The sequence below is a fragment of the Rattus norvegicus genome, chromosome 13 (assembly GCF_036323735.1).
Source record: "Rattus norvegicus strain BN/NHsdMcwi chromosome 13, GRCr8, whole genome shotgun sequence".
NCBI classification, from domain to species: Eukaryota; Metazoa; Chordata; class Mammalia; order Rodentia; family Muridae; genus Rattus; species Rattus norvegicus.
In genome coordinates this window covers 54,022,511-54,049,611 of record NC_086031.1, presented here as the reverse complement: position 1 = coordinate 54,049,611, position 27,101 = coordinate 54,022,511, and the positions used below count along the sequence as shown (strand labels likewise).

The window sequence follows — 27,101 nt, the reverse complement described above, 5'->3', positions numbered from 1 at the left end:
AAATTTTGTTTTCTTGTGGAATATTTTGGTTTCTTCATCTATGGTAATGGAGAGTTTTGCTGGATATAGTAACCTGCAATGGCATTTGTGTTCACTTAGGGTCTATATGACATCTGTCCAGGATCTTCTAGCTTTATAGTCTCCGTTGAAAAGTTTGGTGTAATTCTGATAGGCCTGCTTTTATATGCTACTTGACCTTTTTTCTTATTTCTTTTAATATTCTTTCTTTGTTTTTGTGCATTTGCTGTTTTGGCTATTATGTGACAGGAGGAATTTCTTTTCTGGTCCAATCTATTTGAGTTCTTTGGGGGTCTGGTGTGTTCATTGGCAACTCTTTCTTTAGGTTAGGAAAGTTTTCTTCTATAATTTTGTTGAAGATATTTACTGACCCTTTAATTTGTGAATTTTTGCTCTCTTCTAGACCTATCATTCTTTGACTTGGTCTTTTCATTGTGTCCAGGATTTCCTGGATGCTTTGGGCTAGAGACTTTTTGCATTTTATATTTTATTTGAAGGTTGTGTTAATGTTTTCAATGGCATCTTCTTCCCCTGAGATTCTCTCTTGTATCTCTTGTATTCTGTTGGTGATGCTGTGACACCCGATCTCTTTCCTAGGATTGCTATCTCCAGGGTTGTCTCCCTTTGTGCTTTCTTTATTGTTTCTATTTCTATTTTAGATTCTAGATGATTTCATTCAATTCCTTCACCTGTTTGGTTGTGTTTTCCTGTAACTCTTTAAGGTATTTTTATGTATCCTATTTAAAGGCTTTTACTTGTTTATCTGTCTTTTTGTGTATTTCTTTAACAGAATTATTTATGTCCTTCTCAAAGTCCCCTATCATCATTGTAAGATTTGATTTTAAATCCAAATCCTGCTTTGCTTGTGTGTTGAGGTATCCAGTATTTCATGTGGTGGGAGAACTGGGTCCCGATGATGCCACGTTTCTTGGTTTCTGTTGCTTAGGTTCTTATGCTTGCCTCTTTCCATCTTGTTATCTGATGTTATTTCATCTTCCTATCTCTAACTGGAGCTTGCCCCTTCTCTGTGTTTGTGAATTTGTGATCTTTGGAGTGAGAGCACTCCTGGGAGACTAGCTCTCTCCAGGCTGGCTTTGTGATCAGAAGGCTGTAGGACTGCCTTAGATCTTCATGCATATGGAGACCAGAAGGCTCCTGTTTCAGGAGGCTCAGCAGTTCCTGTGCCCTGTGTACTCCTGGTGGATCCCTCTTTGGACAGTTAGTGGAGCAAAAGTGGTGTATTACCTGTTGCCTTAGGAATGAGAGTCCTCCTGGGAGACCAGCTCTTTCAGGGCAGATTTTGGGTCTGGAGGGCTATGGCCTTTGATCTGGGTGCAGATGTAGACTGGAAGAAGCTGCCTCCCTTTTACTGGGTAACTGAGGCTTTTGGTATTGAGCAAGAGTAATAACTAGTTATTGTTATTTCCTGCTATTTTCATGTTGGTGGTGTTAGTGTTTGTATACCTGTGTATGTGTTGTATGTGTGTTTGTATTTGTGTTTGTGTGTGTGTGTGTGTGTGTGTGTGTGCGCGCGCGTGTGTGTGTGTGTGTGTATGCTTTGATTATTTTTGCTGAAATGGAATTTTAACATCCTCTGTTTTCTTTGATGCAATTATCCTTCTTGGCTTGGAATTTTCCTTCTAGTATTGTCCTCAGTGCTGGAAATATTAGGAGATATTGTTGGAATTTGAATTTGTATTGAAATAACTGGTTTTCAACATCTATGGTTATGGAGAGTTTGCGGGATACAGTAGTCTATGATGGCACTTGTGGTTTCTTTTTAGAAGATTGCAAGATATCTGTACAAGCTCTTCTAGCTCTTAGAGTCTCTGTTGAGAAATCCTGTGTAATTCTGGAAGTTCTGCCTTTATATGTTGCCTGCCCCCTTTTCACTTGTAGATCTTAAAAGTCTTTCTTTCTTCTGTAGATTTTGTGCTTTGATTTTTATATCTTCAGGAAATTTTCTTTTCTGGTCCAGTCTAATTGATGTTCAATAAGCTTGTTGTATGTTTATAAGCATCTCTTTCTTCGGGTTTTGAAAGTTTTGTCCTAAGATTTTGATGAAGATATTTTCTAGGCCTTAGATCTGGGATGCTTCACCTTCTTCTATTCCTATTATTCTTAGGTTAGGTCTTTTGTTGATATCTCTGGGCTGGAAAACAGTTTTCCAAGTAAACAGACCCAAGAAGCAAGCTGCAGTATCCATTCTATTTTCTAATAAAATAAACTTTCAACCAAAATTAATCAGAAATGATAGAGTTTCTCAGAAAACTGGGAATAGTTCTACCTCAAGAACAAGCTATACCACTCCTGGGCATATACTCAAAAAATGCTCCAACATCACACAAAGACACTTGCTCAACTACATTCATAGCAGTTTTATTAATAATAGCCAGAAACAAGAAACAGCCTAAATGTCCCTAACTGAAGAATGGATAAAGAATAAGTGGCACACCTACACAATGGAACACTATTGAGGTATGAAAAACAACGACATCATAAATTGTGCTATTTGTGATCATTTTGTTCCCAAAATCATCTAGGAATTTGCACATACAGATGCTGTGGGTCTCTTCACACAAATAAATAAATAAATGACCAGAGACCAATGACTGATCAGAGAGAGAGAGGAAGGTCTTTATACTTCCTGGCAAAGGCACTAACAGGAGGAGGTTTTAGAATCTCCATGACAGGAAAGTAGAAAGATTACGCTTGAGAGATGGGTAAGCGAGAAAGCACAACCATGTGAAGGAACCTGGAGAGCGTAGCTAGAGAGGGATGCCCAAGTGGGTCCAGGTGACCAAGTTAGAATATAGATTTTAGTAGGTAATAATTCAGAAATATTGGAGGAGAGAGAGTGGTAGCAGCAGGGAGATTTGGAAGTGTCCAAGGTTTGAGTTGCTTAGGGCATATTAAAAATAAGCCAGCATATATGTGTCTTTCATTCATGAATCCAGGTATAGAGGAGGTATATGAACCTGCTGGCAACATAGATCAGATCAATAAATTGCCAGAACAGATTGCACTCAACGTGTTAGGCTTGTACTCACTTTTGATAAGAGTTGAAGGCCATAAATGAAAAACACACACCATGACATGAGAATAGGAGGAAGTGGGGACAATGAGGTTCCTCCCAAATCTGTGCAGGTTCTGAACTAGAACAAAGCCTCACAGCAGATAGAATGGATTTACCCCTAGCCCTTATGAAAGGCCTCTGGCTGCCTCAGAGAATTTGAACTTGGAGATACTGGGAACCAATGCTTTGCAACAAACCCCCCCAACCCCCAAGCTGCTCAGAAGAGAGACAGAAGCAAAGAGTAGAGGCTGGCTCCCTCCAACAAGCAGCTAATCAAAGGATAGAGATGAATGAAATTTGATTTGTTTTTAAGGATAGAAGGAGTATAATGGTAATTGTTTTTAATGGCAGTGTTTTTAAATATAAATGGAATGAAGAAATCCAGGCCTTTGATCTCAAATCTAGGAAACAGAATGGAGACACGGAGATAGAATAGAATGAGTGAGAATAATGCTTCAAAAGAAATTTGAAAAGGTCTATGCCAGGATAGCTCTCAATTTCTTCCAATGTGGTCTACACGGGAATTCTCAAATTGCTCAACCCAGTATAACAAAGTTAGAGCCTAGAAATAGGCTAATCCAGAAAGGAGAAGGGAATGTAATTGAAGTTAAATACATGGGAAAAGATAAGAAGTTAAATAAGAAAGGATATTATTCTTCGTAGCAGGGAATATTTAAGTAAACATAGATGAATAAGTAAATTCAGACTTTTGATCTTAAATTGCAAGTCAAGAGTAGGACATAGGGAGAATAACCTTATCTCAGACAGTAGAAACTAAGGCCTTGATCTAGTATAAGAATAAGGCAAAAGATAGTTTAAAACCACTGTCTCCATAGATAATGATATTTGTTTACATTGCCTTAATTGATTTGAATTGTTTTAATTACCAAAATGTATATAGTTATTAGTTTGGTGGTTATGATGAAGTTTTGCTCCTGGTTGAGAAGGTGAAAGACAACTAACATTTTATGCCATATGAGGTATGGCAGCATGAATTTTAAGGATTACATAGCCAACAAAATTTATTATTATTTTCAACTGAAGTTTTGGCTGAAGACATTTTTATATTTAAGGCAGTTCTGATCAGTTCCAACATGGAGAAATCAGCAATTAAAGTTACCTGTCCTGTTTGTTGCTCTTGAATTTTTCTACAATTCAATAAAATGTGGATACAACACACCTAAATTTATCATACACAATGAAAGTATCACTAAGAGGAGCGTTCATAGCACTAAAGGCCTTCAAAATTAGAGAATTCTCATACTAACACATGAAAAGTATACGTGAAAATGCTAGAAGAAAAAAGAAGAAAATGGATTTAGCGAGATTAAATGGCAGAGAAATAAACTCAGGGCTGAAATCAATCAACTAGAAACAAAGAGAATGACCTAAAGAATCAGCAAAACCAACAGCTGATTCTTTTAGAAACATGACCAAGATAGACAAACCCATAGTCCCGTGGGAAAGGATGTGCCTCAGTCCTGCACCAGGGTGGGGTTAAACAAGAAGCAATTCCACTGGCACAAAACAAGATGCTTATATCCTAGAAAAATATCCTAATCTGAATAAACAAGGCCATATGCTTCTTCCAGAAGTCAACAGCCCTATTGTAGCAGGCCCCAAGAGCAGCAATTTAGCTGAAACATAAAACAAGGCCTTTAAACTGGCAATTATGAATATGTTGAAGTTTCTTTTAAAAGATATGAATAAGTGACTAAATTAAGACAGCAAAAATAACACACAGTTAAGGAAAAATGCTAAAATAAATCTACATATGAAAGTAGAATTTAACAGAGAGATAGATTTAAACAAAGCAACAAACTGAAATAAAACTTAAAATGAAAATGAACAGGAAAAAGGGAAAATTTCAGGTCTCATAGACAAGGTAGAAGAAATGGAAAGCCCAGTCAAAGGAAATATTAATTCTAAAAAAAATTAAAAAGAAATAAAAATCAAGGCACAATATATACAGTATCCAAAATTTTCTGTATGACTAGTTATCAAAAGAAGATAATATTCTTTACAAAACACAAAAGAAAATGTCTCCTAATATAAAGAAAGAGATGCTTAACTAGCACAATAGTCTTACAGGAAAAAAATATAGTTCCAGGAAAAGAAATTCCTCATGATGTCTAATAACCAAACCACAAAATGTGCAGATTACAGAGAGAATATTAAAATTGAAAGGTAAAAAGATTCACTCACACATAGAGGCAGAGATATTAAAATAACTCCTGACTTCTTAATAATGAGCATGAGAGACAGAGGCCTTAGAAAGATATTGTGAAAACTCTGAAACCTAGCACCTTACTCAAACACTAGGTCCAAATGCATCAAGACCTAAGCCTAAAACCTGAAACATTTTCATGTCTAGACAAAACGATAGGAAATGTCCTACATGATAGAGGTGTGTGAAAGGACTTTCTGAACACGACTCCATTTGTACAATATTTAAATTCAACACTTGACATGAGGGACTTGTAAAGCCGAAAAAGCTTTGCGAAGCCCAAGAAACAATCAACAGGATGAAGAGAAAGCCTACACATAGAGGGAGATTAATATCCAAAACAAAAATAACTCAAAAAACAAAGAATAAACAAAACAAAAATAAATGTCCCATTCAAAAACAGGTCCGAGATCTGCACAGAGCACGCACAGAATAAAAAAAAATGAAAGTATTTATGTCAAGTTTGATTGTATCTTGTTATGATGTGTTTGGTTGATATTTCTGGGATACCAAGGAAAATGGAAGACCAGGGGATCTGGGGAGATGGGAGGTGGAAGGTGAACTGGATGGAGTGGAGGGAGAGAAGGGTGTTGTTGGGATGGATTGAATGAAAGAAGAGTAATAAAAGGCAAAGAGATAAAAGAAGAAAAATGGCTAATAAAGTTCTCAAAAAAGGATCTTGAACCCTAGTTAGAAAAATGTGCATCAAAACAACATTGAGATTTCATGTGATTCTGTCAGCATTGCAAAGAGCAACAGCCAGCACCAATGCTAAAACAGCAGGAAAACTCTGAGAACAAATGCTGGACGAGGGGAGACAAGGGGACCTCATGTGACTTTTGCAATATTGCAAATTGATGCAGCCACAAAGGAAGTCAAAAAGACAGAGAATCCTCACTATGCCTAAAATAAATCTACCTCATGATGTAGCAATACCATGCCTTGACATATGCCAAAAAGTTGACACCTTAACCCATATATACTTGCTCATGTCTCTTCCTTGATGCTCTGTTGATAACAAAGAGTGAATGCAAACAACCTCAAGGTCCTTCAAATAATGATCATGAAAATGCTTGACATATACACTTTGGAATACCACTCAGCTGTAAAGAAAGGTAAAAACATAAACTTTTAAGGTAAATGACTGAACCAGAAAAGATCATACGAAGTGTCGTAACTCAGACCCATAAAGACAAACTTCACATGATCTCTCTTATTGGAGACTCCCAGCTCCAAATCTTCCCAGGTGAGCCTATATACTGAAGGCACTGCAGAAACCAGAAAGGGAACTATAGATAATAGCCCGAGTAGTAGGGTGGGTGAGCAACAGAAGGATGGATAGCAGAATACAAATAATTCAACAGGAGAAATAGGGAAGAGGAGAGGGGAACATACTCAGGGAAGTGGAAGGAGAAAAATACGAGAAGAATGATATTGAAAGAGCGGTAAATAGGCATGGGAATGTCATAAGGAATCATATTATTAACTCCTCACCCAAAATAGTGTGTTGAGTGTGTGTGTGTGTGTGTGTGTGTGTGTGTGTGTGTGTGTACATACAATTCTACATATGAGTGCACATATCTAAAACCAAAACCATCTAACAAACACAATACTAGATAAGAGAAGCACTCTTTTGAGTTGGTGGTCACGGTTGTCTAATAGAACTCAAGATATCGAGGACTGTTTCTATGGCACTTTGTTGTCCCCAAGAGAAAGATAAGTCTAAACGGTGTATTCCACATCACATAGCCCAGATGACCCTAAACTGTAAAATTCCTACCTGAGGACAAGCATTCATTGTACCAGATGTGGCCATGTAAGTTTACAAAGAAGAAAAGCAACCAACTCTTCTAACCCACTATCATGCCAATTAGAAGGCCAAAGAAATGTATTCTCTCATCTTCCTTTCTGAATCACAATTGGACTAAGACACTGGCACGAAAAATTGAATAATAATATATTGTTTAATAAATGTAAATAATTAACTTAGAGTATTATTGTGAAATCACTGATTATTGTTTGTTTTGTCCTTCTCATTTGAACTTTGATGTTTACCGAACTGGATGCTAGTCATACACTGAAATTCAATGTCATGCACAGCACTGTTAATGATCAGTTTCCCAGAAGCTCCACCACACCTGGAGTCTTAGTCTTTAGAAGATGAGGTTCTATAGCATATGGCTCTTAGCAAATATTCTCCTAATCACATCACTTTCTACTGCTAAAGGGGAAGGTAAGTGAAAACAGGTTTGAATCATGAATTTTCTAGCCAAATATATTTAACTCCTGTATGTATATGAGAATTTTAAAATTTATTTTAAGTCTGATAAAGCATGATTAGTAGAAAATAAACTATAGAGTATTTTAAGTAAAAACAGAACACATATTAACAGTAAAAACAATCTATTTACAGAAATAGTTTCTGATAAGCAATAACAGAGAAAAACTGAATAAAATGTGGTTTTCTCAGTTCTCTAATCTGAAGAGTGTGAATAGCCTCTAAAATATAACTTAGAGAGGAAAACAAAATTCATTTTGAAAATGTCTAAATAATACATGTAACAGGAAGAATTTTCAAAATGAAATTGCACCTGAATAAACAGACAAAGTACGCAACAGACTAAATATCTCTGGGTCTGTGTGGGATTGATTTCATCTTCGCACATTGGGTATGTTTTAACTTCATAGTCATTAAACATAGTAACTTTTCCTATTTCAATCAAGTTATATTACATCAAATCGAACTATCTTTAATAAGACAACGAAGACTACTGTTTTTTTGTAAACAAGTCAACAAAATGCTAACAATATGCTCTTTTCTGATCTCTCCAATGTATGTAGTAAGTAGGAGATTATGTTACCATCGTATTAACTTTATTTCTGAAGAGGATTTAACAGCCCTCCTCAGTATTTCATAAAGGCACTATCATGCTTTAAAGAAGGAGTAGGATTTTGGAATTTAGGCACCGTGCCTAATTCTGGTTTCATGAAGTTTTTATTTTGCTCTTCGTTGCTTGCTGATGTTTCCATATTAATGAGGGGTTATTTATGTAACTCTTCAGTCTTCATATTACATTTGTTTTTAAGATCCACACTTTGTCATTCTTGTATCATTATTTCAGAGATTTAAGTTCATTTTCTTGTACTATAACATTTTTCTTTCAATTGCAGTTACAGAAAAAGTCATCCAATGAGAGAAAAGTCCTTCCTGACAAAGGACAGAAAATTTTTGCTTTGTTTTTTACTTTTATACTTTTAAAATTATAAAACAATTACATTGCTTTTCTCTTTTCCACTAAAACGTCCTGTTCTCTGAGTCAGGGTCTCTATTTTTTCTAATTTTTATTGCATGTATATATCTATATCAATAGACATATATGTCTTTTCTTAAACACAGTCTACTTTGTCCTTTCAACATGCTTTGTCTGATATTCAATTTGTGTGTCTAATATTCTGTTTGGAGAAAATAGTCACACTTTTCCTTTTGAATGAGTGAGTTTGCAAATTATACAGCAAAAAAAGCAAAAGAACAAGTAATAAAGAAGAAGTAGGTAAACAGATGACTGACAGACAGACAGAAAGACAGACAGAACATTATTTCAGGCACTAAGATGTACAACATCGATCCTCTATGTTAGTTAACTTATGGCATCTATCTGGCCTTCCCCCCTAAAAGTCCTCTTCAATGATACTTCTAAGTAATAGAACAGAAACAACATTAGACATCACATGATCAAATCAAGTTCTCTCAACTTCTAGCAGAAAGTGACTAGAAAAGTTGATACAAGAAACTAGTTTCCAGTTGTGTTTCTCACCTCCAGCTCCCCATAAATTTGTTATGGCTAATATTTCAGTTCTTTTTTCTGTTATTCCCGGGAAGCCAGATGGCAAACTCTGGTTAACTGCCTGAACGTGCTTCCTCAGTTTCTGGGGATATCTGCTAGCAAAGTTGAAGAGGTTACCTTTCTGTAATTTTTGGTTTTTAAGTGGAAGCCTCATGCAATGGGACATAGTGCTGCCCTTTTGAACTCCAGCTGGCTGCCATAAAATAGCTTATGTCACTTATTTCTTCGGGTTATTATCAGCAGCTAGGTTGATGTTTTGTCGTCTTCCTACTATTTATCTATTTTCTATTTATCTATTTATTCATCCATCCATCTATCCATCCATCTATCCATCCATCATCCATCCATCTATCTATCTATCTATCTATCTATCTATCTACCTATCTATTTATCTATCTATCTGATTTTTTTCTCTTTTATGGTGTATATTCCTTTCTCATGCAATATATCCTGACTACAAGTTCCATGGGGCTGCAGAGATGGCTCAGCGGTTAAGAACTCTGACTATGCTCTTCCAGAGGTCCTGAGTTCAATTCCCAGAAACCATATGGTAGTTCATAACCATCTGCAATGGGATCTGATACCCTCTTCTGGTGTGTCTGAAGACAGTGACAGTGTACTCATATACATTAAATTAAAAATATTAAAAAAACAAGTTTCCTCTACCTCCATACCTCCTATTTTCTCCCTTGCTCCACTGACCACCAGATCCACTCTCTTTCTGTAAAACAAAACAAAACAAAACCAAAAAAAACAGAGTAGGTTTCTAAGACATAACCAAATAAAAACACTAAGTGAAATACACACACACACACACACACACACACACACACACACACACACACACACACACAGGACCATCTAGAGTCTATGATTGATGCTTTGTTCTCCATGAGCTCATATAAGATTTACTCAGTTGCTTTGGAAGATCTTGTTCTTCTGGAGTCCTGCATTCTCTTTGCCTCTTTATAATCCTTCTTCCTCTCACAGGGTCTTTCCTGAGTTCTGAGGAAAGGGATTTTATGGATAGACCCTATTTAGAGCCCAGTGTCCCAAGGTATCTCTTTCCACCCCATTCTTACCTGCCTCCCTCCACATCCCCATGCATGTGTTTCTCTCTCTCTCTCTCTCTCTCTCTCTCTCTCTCTCTCTCTCTCTCTCTCTCTGTTTCTGTGTGTGTGTGTGTGTGTGTGTGTGTGTGTGTGTGTGTGTGTGTGTGTGTGAATATCTAGTGCTAGGTAAGTCTAATTGTTCATACCTGATATAGGAACAAACCTCTCTGCTCATGCCTGAATAAGTTATTGATTGACCGATATAGTAGAATAGCATTAGGAATAATTTCTTCTTCTTTTTTTAAGCCAAGTAGTATTTGGATATATCCTCTTTAGACTTTAATCTCTGTTTTAGACTTTAATCTCTGTTTCTTGGTCATGCAAGCAATAATGGGTATGGGTTTCATCTCCCGGAGTGGGCCTTAAGTCAAATCAGGCATTGATTTGTTACCTTAACAAGCCCAGTGCCACCTTTGGTAGCATTGGTTTCTCTTTTGGTAGATTGCAGTGTACTTTTCTCTACTGAGGTCGCTAGAACATAGGGAAGAAAGGTTTTATGCATGCACCAGCTTATCCTCTCAATGTTTAATGAGTTGCGTAGATGTTTACTTCACAAATGGGAACTTACCAGTTTGTGGAGAGTAAGTTAATGTTTTGGCAACAGCCTGGATTTTTAAGTGATTTTTGTAAGACCGATTTGTCCAACAACTTAATTGGATGTACACCAATCCCAGTACTGGAAGCTTTATTGGTTTAAAAGAGATGGCTGGTTGAGAGTCCCTCTTATTCATTATTTGGAGACTTCATTAAGAACAACTTCATATATTTTAGGAAGATTACAGTGCAATAAAATTTTCATGCAGCCCCTTAAATGCTCCTCAATCCTAGTTGTCTCTCCTTGAATTCTACCCCCTCAAATCATGTTCTTGTAGCTCTGTCCCAATATTCAACTATAGAATCTATTTTACTTCCCTTTCCCAAGGAGATTCATGTATCCCCCCTCCCCAGTCCTTTCCTCTATTCCTTGTTCCTATGGGTCTATGAATTATAGCTTGATAATTTACTTAACGACTATTGCCCTCATATGAGTGAATATATTCCACGTTTAACTTTTAGGATGTGAGAAAAATTATATTAGAACTTAGATGGTGATTACATTGAATCTGTATATTGCTTTTGGTAGGATGCCAATACTACCAGCCAATGAGCATGTGAATTCTTTCAGTCTTCTGATACCTTGTTCAATTTCTTTCTTGAAAGACATTTTTTTATTAAAAATTATATTTTATTGTATATGTCTTTCACTTGCTTTAATAGAGTTACCCTAAGATAGTTTTCATTGTTTAACGCTATTGTGAATGGTATTGTTTCCTTGACTTCTTTCTCAGTTTGTGTAACATTTGTATATGTGAAACCTGCTGCTTTTGTGAGCTAAATTTATATCCAGATACTTTACTCAGAGTACTTATCAGAAGTTCCCCAGTGCAATTTTAGGGTCATTTATGTATGCTATTACACAATCTAAGACAATAAATAATTTGTCTTCTTCCTTTCCAGTGTGCATCCCCTTGATTTCTTGTACTTGCCTTATCAATCTAGGTAAAAGTTCCAATACTATATTGAATAGGTAGAGAAACGATGCACTTCCTTTTCTTGTCTAGATTTTAATGCAATTTCTGTTCCATTTATCTTGATGCTGATTATGAGTTTCCTGTAACTGCCTTATCACACTGATTTAAGCTGCCTTTGTCCTTAATTGCTCCAGAATCTTATTATGAAAGGGTGTTAAAATTTTATCATGACATGGTGTTGGAATTTTGTCAAAGATCTCTTTTGCACCTAATGAGATGATGATATGGTTTCTTTCTTTTAGTTTGCTTTTATAATTATTATAGTTATGTTCATATGTTGAACTTGGATGTCTCTCTAGGATGAAACCTACTTGACGGCTTCATGGTAGATAATATTTTGGATGTATTCTTGAATTCAGCATTTTTTAAATCTATGTCCATAAGGGGAATTGGTCAGCATTTACCTTTCTTTGTTTATTCTTTATGTGGTTTTGGTATCACAATAACTGTTGTCTCATCAAATGAATTGAGCAATGTTCATTCGGTGTTTATATTCTGGAATAGAATGTAGAGTATTGTTCTTTAATTGTTCATTTAATTGTTGCATTAATTGTTCTTTGAAAGAATGGTAGAATTTTGCTCTAAAACCATCTGGCTCTGAGATTTTTTTAAATGTTTGCTTGTATTTCCTTATGTGTTATGGGTCTATTTAAATTGCTTATCTAACCTGATTTAACAAGGGGAAGTGGTACCTATTAAAACTTTTATCCATTTCTTTCACATATTCAATTTTAATGGAGTATAGGTTTTCAAAGTATGACTTCCTGAATCTTTGGATTTCATCAATGACAATATTTTGGCCCTTTCATTACTGATTCTATTAATTTGGATATCCTCTCTCTACCCTTTAGATGAAGTGATATGGTTTGTCAATTTTATTAATGTTTTAGAGAACCAACTCTTTGTTTCATTGATTCTTTGTATTGTTTACTTTATTTATTTCATCTCCGAGTAGATGGTCAGAAAAACATGAATCATGAGCTTGTTTACTTCTTGACATTATTTCCTTTTGATGTGATTTCTTCTTTTTAACCTCAACTTTTTAGGTGTGTTGTTAAGTTTCTAGTATGATATCCCTCCATGTGATTTTTGTAAAATTTGACACTTTATACTACAAACTAGTCTCTTAGAACCAGTTTCATTGTGTCCTATTAGTTTGAATATGTTGTGACTTAATTTTCATTTTATTCTAGAAAACTTTTAAATGCTTTCTTAATTTCTGTGTTGACCCTTTTTGCATATAGGAGAGACTTGTTCTGTTTCCATGAGCTTGTAAGATTTCTGTGGTTTCTATCAGCTTGAATAAGTGGTGCTCTCACAGGATGCAGGATCTTATTTCAATTTTGTTTTATCTCTTAAGACTTGTTTTGTGACCAACTATATGATCAATTTCATATAAAGTTCTATGAGGTGCTGAGAAGGAGATATATTCTTTTCTGTTCAAATAAAATGTTCTGTAGATAACTGTTAAGTTCATTTAAGTAATAGCATTCATTAGTTCTGTTATTTCTGTTAGCTTTTGTCTGGATGACCTATACTTTGGTGAGGAGTACTGAAGTCTCCCACTATAAATGTTCGAGACTTTATTTAAGTTTAGTTCTGTTCCTTTACAAACCAGGGTGCCCTTGTATTTATGGTATAGATGTGAAGAATTAAAAAATCATCTTGGTGGATCTTTCCTTTGATAAGTACAAAGTGTCCTTCCCTGTCTCTTTTTTTCTTCCATCTTCATTAAATTGGGTATTTCTTATTTACATTTCAAATGTTATTCCCTTTCCCGGTCTCCAGGCAAACATCCCCCAACCCCTCTGCTTCCCCTCCTATATGGGTGTTCCCCTCCCAAACCTCCCCCCATTACCGCCCTCCCCTGTTCACTGGGGCCCAGGACCAAGGGCTTCCCCTTCCACTGGTGCTCTTACTAGGCTATTCATTGCTACCTATGCAGTTGGAGCCCAGGGTAAGTCCATGTATAGTCTTTGGGTAGTGACTTGTTCCCTGAAAGCTCTGGTTGGTTGGCATTGTTGTTCATATGGGCTCTAAAGACCATTCAAGCTCTTTCAGTCCTTTCTCTGATCCTTCAACAGGGTCCCATTCTCAGTTCAGTCGTTTGCTGCTGGCATTCGCCTATGTATTTGCCATATTCTGACTGTGTCACTCAGGAGAGATCTACATTCAATTCCTGTCAGTCTGCACTTCTTTGCTTCATCCATCTTATCTAGTTTGGTGGCTGTATATGTATGGGCCACATGTGGGACAGGCTCTGAATGGGTGTTCCTTCTGCCTCTGTTCTAAACTTTGACTCCCTATTCCCCCCCAAGGGTACTCTTGTTCCCCCATTAAAGAAGGTGTGAAGAATTCCCATTTTGGTCATCCTTCTTGAATTTCATGTGTTCTGTGCATCTAGGGTAATTCGAGCGTTTGGGCTAATATCCACTTATCAATGAGTGCATGCCATGTATGTTTTTCTGTGATTGGATTATCTCAATCAGGTGGATATTTTCAAATTCCATCCATTTGCCTATGAATTTCATAAAGTCATTGTTTTTGGTAGCTGAGTAATATTCCATTGTGTAGATGTACCACATTTTCTGTATCCATTCCTCTGTTGAAGGGCATCTGGGTTCTCTCCAGCTTCTGGCTATTATAAATAAGGCTGCTATGAACGTAGTGGAGCATGTGTCTTTTTATTTGTTGGAGCATCTTTTGGGTATTTGCCCAAGAGAGGTATACCTGGGTCCTCAGGTAGTTCAATGTCCAATTTTCTGAAGAACCTCTAGACTTATTTCCAGAATGGTGTACCAGTCTGCACCAACAATGGAGGAGTATTCCTCTTTCTCTACATCCTCACCAGCATTTGCTGTCACCTGAGTTTTGGATCTTAGCCATTCTGACTGGTGTGAGGTGGAATCTCGGGGTTGTTTTAGTGTGCATTTCCATTTGTTGAACATTTCTTTAGGTGCTTCTCAGTCATTCAGCATTCCTCAGCTGTGAATTCTTTGTTTAGCTCTGAACCCCATTTTTTAGTAGGGTTATTTGACTCCCTGCAGTCTGACTTTGTGAGTTCTTTATATATTTTGGATATAAGCCCTCTATCAGTTGTAGGATTGGTAAAGATATTTTCCCCATCTATTGGTTGCATTTTGTCGTAACAACAGTGTCTTTGCCTTACAGAAGCTTTGTAGTTTTTTTTTTTTTTTTTTTTTATTAACTGGAGTATTTCTTATATACATTTCAAGTGTTATTCCCTTTCCCGGTTTCCGGGCAAACATCCCCCTCCCCCTCCCCTTCCTTATGGGTGTTCCCCTCCCAACCCTACCCCCATTGCCGCCCTCCCCCCATAGTCTAGTTCACTGGGGGTTCAGTCTTAGCAGGAACCAGGGCTTCCCCTTCCACTGGTGCTCTTACTAGGATATTCATTGCTACCTATGGGGTCAGAGTCCAGGGTCAGTCCATGTATAGTATTTAGGTAGTGGCTTAGTCCCTGGAAGCTCTGGTTGCTTGACATTGTTGTACTTTTGGGGTCTCGAGCCCCTTCAAGCTCTTCCAGTTCTTTCTCTGATTCCTTCAACGGGGGACCTATTCTCAGTTCAGTGGTTTGCTGCTGGCATTCGCCTCTGTATTTGCTGTATTCTGGCTCTGTCTCTCAGGAGCGATCTACATCCGGCTCCTGTCGGTCTGCACTTCTTTGCTTCATCCATCTTGTCTAATTGGGTGGCTGTAATGTATGGGCCACATGTGGGGCAGGCTCCGAATGGGTGTTCCTTCAGTCTCTGTTTTAATCTTTGCCTCTCCCTTCCCTGCCAAGGGTATTCTTTTTCCTCATTTAAAGAAGGAGTGAAGCATTCACATTTTGATCATCCGTCTTGAGTTTCGTTTGTTCTAGGGATCTAGGGTAATTCAAGCATTTGGGCTAAAAGCCACTTATCAATGAGTGCATACCATGTATGTCTTTCTGTGATTGGGTTAGCTCACTCAGGATGATATTTTCCAGTTCCAACCATTTGCCTACGAATTTCATAAACTCGTTGTTTTTGATAGCTGAGTAATATTCCATTGTGTAGATGTACCACATTTTCTGTATCCATTCCTCTGTTGAAGGGCATCTGGGTTCTTTCCATTTTCTGGCTATTATAAATAAGGCTGCGATGAACATAGTGGAGCACGTGTCTCTTTTATATGTTGAGGCATCTTTTGGGTATATTCCCAAGAGAGGTATAGCTGGATCCTCAGGCAGTTCAATGTCCAATTTTCTGAGGAACCTCCAGACTGATTTCCAGAATGGTTTTACCAGTCTGCAATCCCACCAACAATGGAGGAGTGTTCCTCTTTCTCCACATCCTCGCCAGCATCTGCTGTCACCTGAGTTTTTGATCTTAGCCATTCTCACTGGTGTGAGGTGAAATCTCAGGGTTGTTTTGATTTGCATTTCCCTTATGACTAAAGATGTTGAACATTTCTTTATGTGTTTCTCAGCCATTCGGCATTCCTCAGCTGTGAATTCTTTGTTTAGCTCTGAACCCCATTTTTTAATAGGGTTATGTGTTTCCCTGCGGTCTAACTTCTTGAGTTCTTTGTATATTTTGGATATAAGGCCTCTATCTGTTGTAGGATTGGTAAAGATCTTTTCCCAATCTGTTGGTTGCCGTTTTGTCCTAACCACAGTGTCCTTTGCCTTACAGAAGCTTTGCAGTTTTATGAGATCCTATTTTTCAATTCTTGATCTTAGAGCATAAGCCATTGGTGTTTTGTTCAGGAAATTTTCTCCAGTGCCCATGTGTTTGAGATTCTTCCCTCTTTTTCTTCTATTAGTTTGAGAGTATCTGGTTTAATGTGGAGGTCCTCGATCCACTTGGACTTAAGCTTTGTACAGGGTGATAAGGATGGATCGATCTGCATTCTTCTACATGCTGACCTCCAGTTGAACCAGCACCATTTGCTGAAAATGCTATCTTTTATCCATTGGATGGTTTTCGCTCCTTTGTCAAAAATCAAGTGCCCATAGGTGTGTGGGTTCATTTCTTGGTCTTCAATTCTATTCCACTGGTCTATCTGCCTGTCTCTCTATGAATACCACATAGTTGTTATCACTATTGCTCTGTATCTGCTTGAGGGAAGAGACAGTGGTTCCCCCAGAAGTCCTTTTATTGTTGAGGATAGTTTCACCTATCCTGGGTGTTTTGTTATTCCAGATGAATTTGCAAATTGTTCTGTCTAACTCTCTTAAGAAGTAGATTGGAATTTTAATGGGGATTGCATTGAATCAGTAGATTGCTTTTGGTGAAATGGCCATTTTTACTATATTAATCCTGCCAATCCATGAGCATGGGACATCTTTCCATCTTCTGAGATCTTCAATTTCTTTCTTCAGAGGCTTGAAGTTCTTATCATACAGATATTTCACTTGCTTTGTTAAAGTCACACCGAGGTATTTTATATTATTTGGGACTATTATCAAGGGTGTTGTTTCCCTAGTTTCTTTCCTGGCTTGTTTCTCTTTTGTGTAGAGGAAGGCTACTGATTTATTTCAGTTAATTTTATAGCCAGCTACTTTGCTGAAGGTGTTTGTCAGGCTTAGTAGTTCTCTGGTGGAACCAAAGAACTTAAATATACCATCATATCATCTGCAAATAGTGATATCTTGACTTCTTCTTTTCCAATCTGCATCTCTTTGATCTCTATTTGTTTTCTGATTGCTCTGGCTGGGAATTCAAGAACTATATTGAATAAGTAGGGAGAGAGTGGGCAGTCTTGTCTAGTCCCTGTTTTTAGTGGTATTGCTTCAAGTTTCTCTCCATTTAGTTTAATGTTAGCTACTCGTTAGCTGTATATGGCTTTTACTATGTTTATGTATGGGTCTTGAATTCCTGTTTTTCCAGGACTTTTATCATGAAGGGGTGAAGTGCTTTCCCAGCATCTAATGAAATGATCACGTGGTTTTTATCTTTCAGTTTGTTTATATAGTGGATTATGTTGATGGTTTTCCATATATTAAACCATCCCTGCATGCCTGGGATGAAGCCTACTTGATCATGATGGATGATTGTTTTGATGTGCTCTTGGATTCAGTTTGCAAGAATTTTATTGAGTATTTTTGCATCGATATTCATAAGGGAAATTGGTCTGAAGATCTCTTTGTTGGGTCTTTGTGTGGTTTATAAGAGTAATTGTGGCTTCATAGAAGGAATTCGGTAGCCCTCACTCTGTTTCAATTTTCTAGAATATTTTGGATAGTATTGTTGTGAGGTCTTCTATGAAGGTCTGATAGAATTCTGAACTGAACCCATCTGGACATGGGCTCCTTTTGATTGGGAAAACTTTAATGACTACTTCTATTTCTTTTGAAGTTATAGGTTTTTTTTAAATTGTATATCTGTTCCTGACTTAATTCTGATATCTGATATTTGTCTAGGAAATTGTCCATTTCCTCCAGATTTTCAAGTTTTGTTGAGTATATGCTTTTGTAGTAGGATCTGATGGTTTTTTTGAATTTCCTCTGAGTCTGTTGTTATGTCTCCCTTTTGATTTCTGATTTTGTTAATTTGGACACACTCTCTGACTCCTCTCGTTAGTTTCACTAACGGTTTATCTATCTTGTTGATTCTCTCAAAGAACCAGCTTTTGGTTCTGTTGATTCTTTGTATAGTCTTTCCATTTTGCTTGGTTGATTTCAGCTCTGAGCTTGGTTATTTCCTGCCTTCTACTCCTCCTGGGTGTATATGCTTCTTTTTGTTATAGAGCTTTTAGGCGTTGTCAAGCTGCTGATATATGCTCTCTCCTGTTTCTTTCTGCAGGCACTCAGAGCTATGAGTTTCCTCTTAGCACTGCTTTCTTTGTGTCCACTAAGTGTGGATATGTTGTACCTTCATTTTCATTAAATTCTAAGAAGTCTGTTATTTCTTCTTTATTTCTTCCTTGACCAGGTTATCACTGAGTAGAGCATTTTTCAACTTCCATGTGTATGTGGGCATTCTTTCCTTATTGTTATTGAAGACCAGCTTTTGCCCATGGTGGTCTAATATGTCTCATGGGATTATTTCTATCTTTCTGTATCTGTTGAGGCCATTTGTATTATTGGTTATATGGTCAATTTTGGAGAAAGTACTATGAGGTTGTGAGAAGAAGGTATATCCTTTTGTTTTGGGATAGAATGTTCTATAAATATCTGTTAAATCCATTTGGCTCATGACTTCTGTTAGTCTGTCTATGTTTCTGTTTAATTTCTGTTTCCATGATCTCACCATTGGTGAGAGTGGGGTGCTGAAATCTACTACTATTATTGTGTGAGTTTCAATGTGTGCTGTGAGCTTTAGTAAGATTTCTTTTATGTATGTAATTGCCTTTGTATTTGGAACATAGATATGTAGGATTGAGAATTGATTTTGTTAGATTTTTCCTTTCATGAGTATGAAGTGTCATTCCTTATCTTTTTTGTGATGACTTCTGGTTGAACATCGATTTTTTTCAACATTAGAATTGCTACTCCAGCTTGCTTCTTCAGATCATTTGCTTGAAAAATGGTTTCCCAGTCATTTTCTCTGAGGTAGTGTCTGTCTTTGTCTCTGAGGTGTGTTTCCTATGGGCAGCAAAATGCTGGGTCCTCATTACATATCCAGTTGGTTAATCTGTGTCTTTTTATTGGGGAATTGAGTCTATTGATGTGGAGAGATATTAAGGAATAGTGACTGTTTCTTCCTGTTATCATCGTATTTGGAGATGAGATTATTTTTGTGTGCTTGTCTTCTCTTTGCTTTGTTGCAAAACAATTAGTTTCTTCCTTTTTCTAGGGTGTAGCTTGCCTCCTTGTGTTGGGATTTACCATTTATTTTCCTTTGTAGGGCTGGATTTGTAAAAGGATATTGTGTAAATTTCTTTTTGTCATGGAATATCTTGGTTTCTCCATCTATGTTAAATGAGAGTTTTGCTGGATACAGTAACCTAGGCTGGCATTTGTGTTCTCTTAAGGTCTGTATGACATCTGTCCAGGATTTTCTGGCTTTAAAAGTCTCTGGTAAGTTGTCTGGTATAATTCTGATAGGTCTGCCCTTATATGTTACTTGACCTTTTTGTCCTACTGCTTTTAATATTCTTTCTTTGTTTTCTGCATTTGATGTTTTGACTATTATGTGATGGGAGGAGTTCCTTTTCTGGTCCAATCTATTTGGAGTTCTTTAGACTTCTTGTATGCTGATGGGAATCTCTTTTGTTAGGTTTTGTTAGGGAAGTTTCCTTCTATGATGTTGGTGAGGATATTTACTGGTCCTTTGAGTTGGGAGTCTTCACTCTCTTCTATACTTATTATCTTTAGGTTTGATCTTCTCAATGTGTCCTGGATTTCCTGTATGTTTTGGGCTAGCAGCTTTTTCTGTTTTATATTATCTTTGACAGTTGTGTCGATAATTTCTATGGAATCTTCTGCTCCTGAGAATCTCTCTTCTATCTCTTGTATTCTTTTGGTGATGCTTGCGTCTCTGACTACTGATCTCTTTCCTAGGCTTTTTAGCTCCATGTTTGTCTCCCTTTGTGCTTTATTTATTGTTTCTATTTTCATTTTTAACTGCTGAATGGTTTTGTTCATTTCCTTTTCCTGTCTGGTTGTTTTTCCCAGTAGTTCTTTAAGGGGTTTTTGTGTTTCCCCTTTAAGGGCTTCTGGTTGTTTACTTGTGTTGTCCTGTATTTCCTTAAGGGATTTCTTTATGACCATCTTAAAGTCCTCCATCATCATAATAAAATGTGATTTTGAATCTAGATCTTGCTTTTCTGGTGTGTTTGGATACTCAGTGTTTTCTTTGGTGGGCGAATTGGGCTCTGATGATGCTATGTAGTCTTGGTTTCTGTTGCTTGGATTCCTGCACTTGCCTCTTGCCATCAGTTTCTTTCTGGTGTTACCTTGTTCTGCTATTTCTGACAGTGGTTGGATGGTCCTATGTGTGTCAGGAGTGCTGTAGACCTGTTTTCCTGTTTTCTTTCAGCCAGTTTTGGGAACATAGTGTTCTGCTCTCAGGCATCTTGTCATTCCTGTTCACTGGCTTTCAGCTGTCTCTGTGGGGGAGAACCAGAAGGGCCTGCCCCTCCTTCTCCTGGGTCCCTGTGAGCAGGGGGCCCAGATGGTGCTAGGCATTTTGCTGTAGAGTCAGAAATGTGGGCAGAGAGTAGTCTTCTCTGGTTTCGCAGGCGTGTCTGCCCCTCTGAAGGTCTAGCTCTGCTTCCCATGGGATTTGGTTGCAAGGAGCTGTTTGACTGGGTCTCTTCAATTCTGGGTGCAGTCTTGACTGCAGGGCTCCAGCAGCTTGACTACCCCCATCTTTCTGTACCCAGAGGCACTATATAGTTTCCTCTTGGGCCAGAGTTGTGGGCAAAGATGGGTAGAAGTGGCAGTCTTTCCTGCCCTGCAGTCTCAGGATTGCCCACACTTCTGGGCGATCAGCTCTGTCTCCCACAGGGTTTGGGAGCAGGGAGCTATGGACCTGGACCAGCGGGTTTCCTCTCTTTTTCTGCCATGTGTATTTTTGACTTCTTTTTAAAAAACTGGGTTGTTGCTTACGGTTTTCATTTCTAACTCAGTGTTACATGTCTATTCTTATGATGATGCCATGTTATTCTTCACTATACTTAGTTCATTGACAACTTCAAAATAATATGCAAAGAATTACATATAAAATATTATATACATAGTTACTTATTATACATAATATACTTTTATGTTCTTTCTCCTAACCTTCTCTCATAGCCCTCTTATTCTATCAATAGCACCTCACCTTTTCCAAGATTTATAAATTAGAATTTTGATGTGTGATGTATTTACTTTAACCCAGACCATGTATATAACATTTGGATTAATATTGTTGAACCTGCTTTCCTTACTAGGAAGTGAGTATATACCTCATTTTCTTAAATATATCAGTATGAAGTAGCTTAGAGGAGAGGGCCATGATTCCTTGAAACCTTACTCCATTCTAGCCTGCATGCTGATGGTCCATTCTTGTGAAGAATCAATGCAGCATTTGTAACTGTTCAGAGTTTGTGTTTATAATGACTATGTCAACCCAGAAGGTATTTCATAGCCATGACCACTACATTTTTAGCTTTTAGAGTCTTGTGCCCCTTCACCCTTATGCTCATTAAACATTAGAGAAGATAGTGTAAATGTCTCATCTACATTTAAGCACACCTTCTCCTTCCTGCTAGTTCTCTGTATAATATGAAATGTAGTAAATATTATTTTGGGTTTTTCTAACCATACTTAGACCATATAGTTCCCAAATAAAAGACAAAAGCTATTATACATAGAGTAGTCTTTTCTCTTCTACTCTATTTTGTCTACTTTCTTGTCAATAAATCCAGGATATCACTTCCCATGATACACTTAAACCCTGCTCATACTCCAACAGGCCAGCCCTCATAGCCAGGCACCTAAGATTCACCCACACTAGAGTGTCTTCTTCCTTCACATCTCTCTTCCTTGTTTCTATGCTTGAGCCCCTGAATTTTTGCTCTGCCTACTCTCTTTTGCCCAGCCCAGGCTGTAAGTATCTTTATTGGGGGGTGGGGGTAAGGTTTACACAATAAAACATGGTATTTGTGAAGATCCACTCCTCTTGGAGTAACCAGATACTGGAATAAGGAGTTTAGCACCAGAATACAAGCAAAACCAGAGCATTGGCCTCCAAATAAACATCTACTTTCATCACACTTTACTGGCAAAGAGATGCTTTTCTGACAAATGTGGAGACTGTTAATGGTCTATAAATATATACATATATTTAGAATATTGTACAATCTTATGTTAAATCTTCTTAATAGAAGAATTAAACTCATCTTTCTCAACCTAATGACAGCTAGCCATGGGCTTATGAGTAAGTTTGCAATTATAGTTGTTGAATTTGTGTAGCACAGTGAAGGTCAATCCCAGCGATGTTTGAGTACCTACAACATTGTCCTGCCCAAATATATCTGGACTGTCCCAACATCTTAAAACATCTGAATTTGAGTCATTTTACAGTGGAATTTCTGGTATTTTTTATGGATAGGATGAAGGCAATTAATCTCTCTGCAATTTAATTAACTTTTTCTACTCAACATGTATATTGCTCTGTTCTCAGGCATATTCAATTGCTCATTTCTTTTATCAAATGTTTTACTACTTGGGGAAAAGATAGTATGAGTTCAAAACTAGAACAATTCAAGGGATGATGATTATGAATCATTAAGACAGATTCTTCAAATTGATTTTTTTATGCCATGTTGAATCTATAGTAGGATGAAATGTAGCAGTGATAACTGTAAGTCTCAGTGACAGGTCAAAAAAGAAGTACAAGTACTTATTTAAAGAGTTGTAAATATATTAATCAGACTTGTGAGTAGCCTGAGTCAACACTAAAGTGGAAAAACCATCCGTGTTGATACGGACGTTAGCAGCCTATGGAAAGTATAAAATGTTACATGAGGCTGCCTTCAGTGATGAGCCCCAATGCTCATCCTTCACTTTCGGGAATGTGAGATTTATTTCAAGGAATCACCTATAAAGTTAAAAAAGACAGATTCACCTGTGCCGACATGAAAATGAGGAATTTGGGAATAATAATAATATTATTATAATATTTCAAGTACTTATTATTTACAAGGAGAAATATGGAATAGAAAAAATAATTTAATATTACTTATAAAGTCATTAATACAATGAACAATATAGCATTTCAGTATAAAGGTACAAGAATAAATTACTATGATGTAATCATTAAATTTCAGTGCAAATTCAAATTTAATTAAATAGTTACCATATTGGATATTAACAAATATCCTTGATCCACTTATCTGGTGAGCTTTCAGGTATAAGTTTTTTTTTTTATGGGGAAAGATATTCTTACATTCTTCAGTTCTCTGAATTCTATTTATTTCCTTGTCGTGGACTCTGTGTTTTTTCATGCAGTTATTTTAATTAATAGGAAGTAATTTATTGATTAAGTTGTTTATCTCTAATATTAGTGTTTTTCTGTTTGTTTTATTTGTTTGCTGCAAGTTAAAAAATGTAATTTTTCACAAATCAAAAATGGACATCTATATAAAGGAGATATATATAGATTCTACTTGGCAATCTCTACAGAAAAAGAGTTCCGCTATTACTGCAACAGTGGATTTGTGACTCCTTCAGGGTCACATTCAGACTACCTGCGTTGCACAATACAAGGCTGGGAACCTGCAGTCCCATGCCTCAGTAAGTCAATGTCTATAATACATCATGTTTAAAAATAACAACTTCATGAAATTCCTAATTCTTACAGACAAAAAGAGAAGAGTAGATACATAATTACAATTACATTTCTCATGAAAAAAGAGAACTAACAGAGTGTGTGAGCAAAGAAACCAATGTACCTTTAAAACAGCTTACATGAAATGAACATCAATAGTAGGGAATATGAGAATGCCTTCACCACTTGCATATTCTATTTATGAAGACTAAAGATAAATGCTAATCTTTTGACAATCAGTATTAGTTTTATTTAGAATGTCATGTATGCTATTAAGTGGTTATAAAGGTAAATTTAAGTTAGTTTATTTTAAATTAAATGAGGTTTTAATTATTTTTATTTTTATGACTTTTGTGTATGTGTGATCCTTAGAGGAATGTGTTTTGCATTATGTGGAAAATGGTTATTCTTTATTCTTGGAAAGAAAATTTGTACAAGATCAGTCTGTCAAAGTCAACTGTTATAAAGGCTTCAACCTTCCAAATGGTCAGGATACAATTACATGTACAGAGAGTGGCTGGACACCTCAACCCATATGCATCCCTTCTGGTAAGTAACCTGCCCTGAGATCAAAAGATGCTTTTGACTCTCCATCCTGTCTATATTAACTGTGGCAAATGTTTCATTCTTTAAAGTGTGTATAAGTTAGGATTCCTAACAAGCATATAGCATCCATAGCAAACACATCAATAGAAATTAGGCCACAATACAAGGAAACATTGAGTAAAGTTTACTTCAATTCATACTATTATATATTTAGAAATTACTTTGTCATTTGACTCAAAACAGTTAAAAATTAACGTATGATAATAGCTATGTTCTTGTATTCAAGTAGTAATATGATATTTTAAAGCACATATAATTTTCTCAGAATCCTTTATGATGGACTGGGAAGGAATTCTGGGACATTGTGCACCGACTAGTTTTCCTCCAAAATATGTACCCATATACACTTGTGTCAGTGTTTATTTCCTTATTCTATAATCTTGATTTCTGCATGATGTCATATTTTTTCAAAGTAAGTATCTATAAATATTATAACACAGTACAATCACTGCACATTCATTTCATTATGATTTGGGTTTTAAGAAAAACAGTGCTAGGTGAACTTTAAGTTAGTCATAATTCATAATTCATACATTTATAATCAAGGAGCTAGAACATTAAGAATTCTAAAAACAAATTTCTGAGATATACACATAATAAATATGTTCTTTGTTTATATTTAAGATTGCCAACTCTTTTTGAATAATCTTGGTTAGATTTTATTAACTTCTTGAATTTTCTAAACAATTTTAAAATAACAAATCATATAATAATATTGAGTCTTCTTATATAGGAACATGATATATATTTTAAAATGCTTTATTTTATATGATTAATAAAAACTAACTGTTTAAAATTTGTACTGTTATTATATGATTGTTATTCTTTATTTAATTTTTATTTCTGTTCTTAATTTTACATATTTTTCTATGGTCTTTGTTAATTGGAATGATCACTGTGAACATACTGTGGTATCTTCTTTCATATTTCTGTGGATTTTTACTTTTCTACGACCTATCCAGGTAGATTGCTTTGGATTTCTTTCTTGAAGTAAATCAACAAGACATTAAACAACTGACATCTTTATGCTCACTTTCTAAGGATTCACCTTTGAAAAATGATTTTTCTTTAGGAATCAGCTTATTTAGTGTTCAGGTCAATGCCGTTAACAAATGGGTGTGCTTATAAGATTAAACTCCATCAAACTAGAACAAGTTTACTCCTTTAGGAAATTCTCTTGTTCCCTTCCTCTTCAGTATCTGATCAACTCCCCAGGGTTATATAATAACTTTTCTTTTGTTATTGCAATGTTGCGCTTCTACTACATGCTATCACTATATTTATGCATCATGTTTTCAAACTGAATTCTGTTACTTTTCATTACAATTCCTGTGTCATTCTACCATGTCATGACTTGTATCATAACTGATCTCTGTGATGGAAAGATTTACATTTATATGGATATAAAATAGATAAGGTATCAATGCCATTTATGAACATTCTGAGTATTTTAAATTTTGGCAATTGCTTGACCTATTTATGAAAGTTTGAAAATAAATCATTGTATTTGAATTTGTAAAATAATCTTAGATCAATATTTAAAACTGAAATTGAGGAGAACTATGGCTGTGAGAATCTGGCATGCAGAATTTCAGGATGTTTGGGACATTTTGCATCCATGGCAGCAATGAGCACACTTCCAGTGGACTCGTTTCTCCTTAAACTTCTAAATATGCCAGCTAAGGAGCATACATATTATTCTAGTTTAAGTTTATTTACCTAGTGGACTAATAACAACAATTACTTCCAAAATCCCTTTCTGATTGGATGTTTTATTATATAATTTATATTATAATCATTTACTTATCTAAGATACAATTCCTTATGACATTTTTGAATATTTTCTTTAATAGCCTGGCTCATGGTATATATATTTTAACTTTAAGTGCTTTCACTTAAATTTGACAGATTAAAAATAATTCTAATTTTCTGAGATTATCCTTCTTGGTAATTTCACATTTCCCCATCCAGAACTACTCTCAGGTATATGCCTTTCCTTCTACCTAACTTTGTGTTATTTTTCATTCCTTTGTTGCTTTCTCCCCTAAAACCAACCGATGAATGATATATTTGTACTCTTGTATGTGTGGTATTAAAATTGACAGTGAGTCTCTTTACCATGAAAAAATATTCTCCCCTCACCAAGAGCTGTTAATTGCCAATAGCCCCTCAGATAAAATGGGATTCGGTTCCCACCATCCCTCAATGTGATGGAGTTGGACTGCCTTGTGCAGGCACTGGGCATACTCCCACTACCCTTCTGAGTTCATACAGGCATCTTCTTTACTGGGTCTGGAAAATACTGCTTCCTCATAGTCATCAACCTGGATGTTATATGGTTTCTACAAATTTTTCTTCTGTGTTTCTTGAAATGACAGGAGAAAACTGTGATAAAGATATT

At 36.3% G+C, this 27,101-nt stretch overlaps 1 protein-coding gene across 1 annotated transcript in view; it reads left to right on the top strand.

Annotated features, from left to right (window-relative positions):
- Positions 1–7,432: 7,432 nt before the first annotated feature.
- Cfhr4 (complement factor H-related 4) overlaps positions 7,433–27,101 on the top strand; it is a 68,879-nt gene continuing 49,210 nt past the window's right edge. Inside the window, exons 1-2 of the mRNA NM_001134792.1 lie at positions 7,433–7,554; positions 24,467–24,643. Of these exons, the coding sequence (NP_001128264.1) occupies positions 7,482–7,554; positions 24,467–24,643 (250 nt within the window). The 5' untranslated portion in view covers positions 7,433–7,481. The remainder of the gene's footprint in view (positions 7,555–24,466; positions 24,644–27,101) is intronic.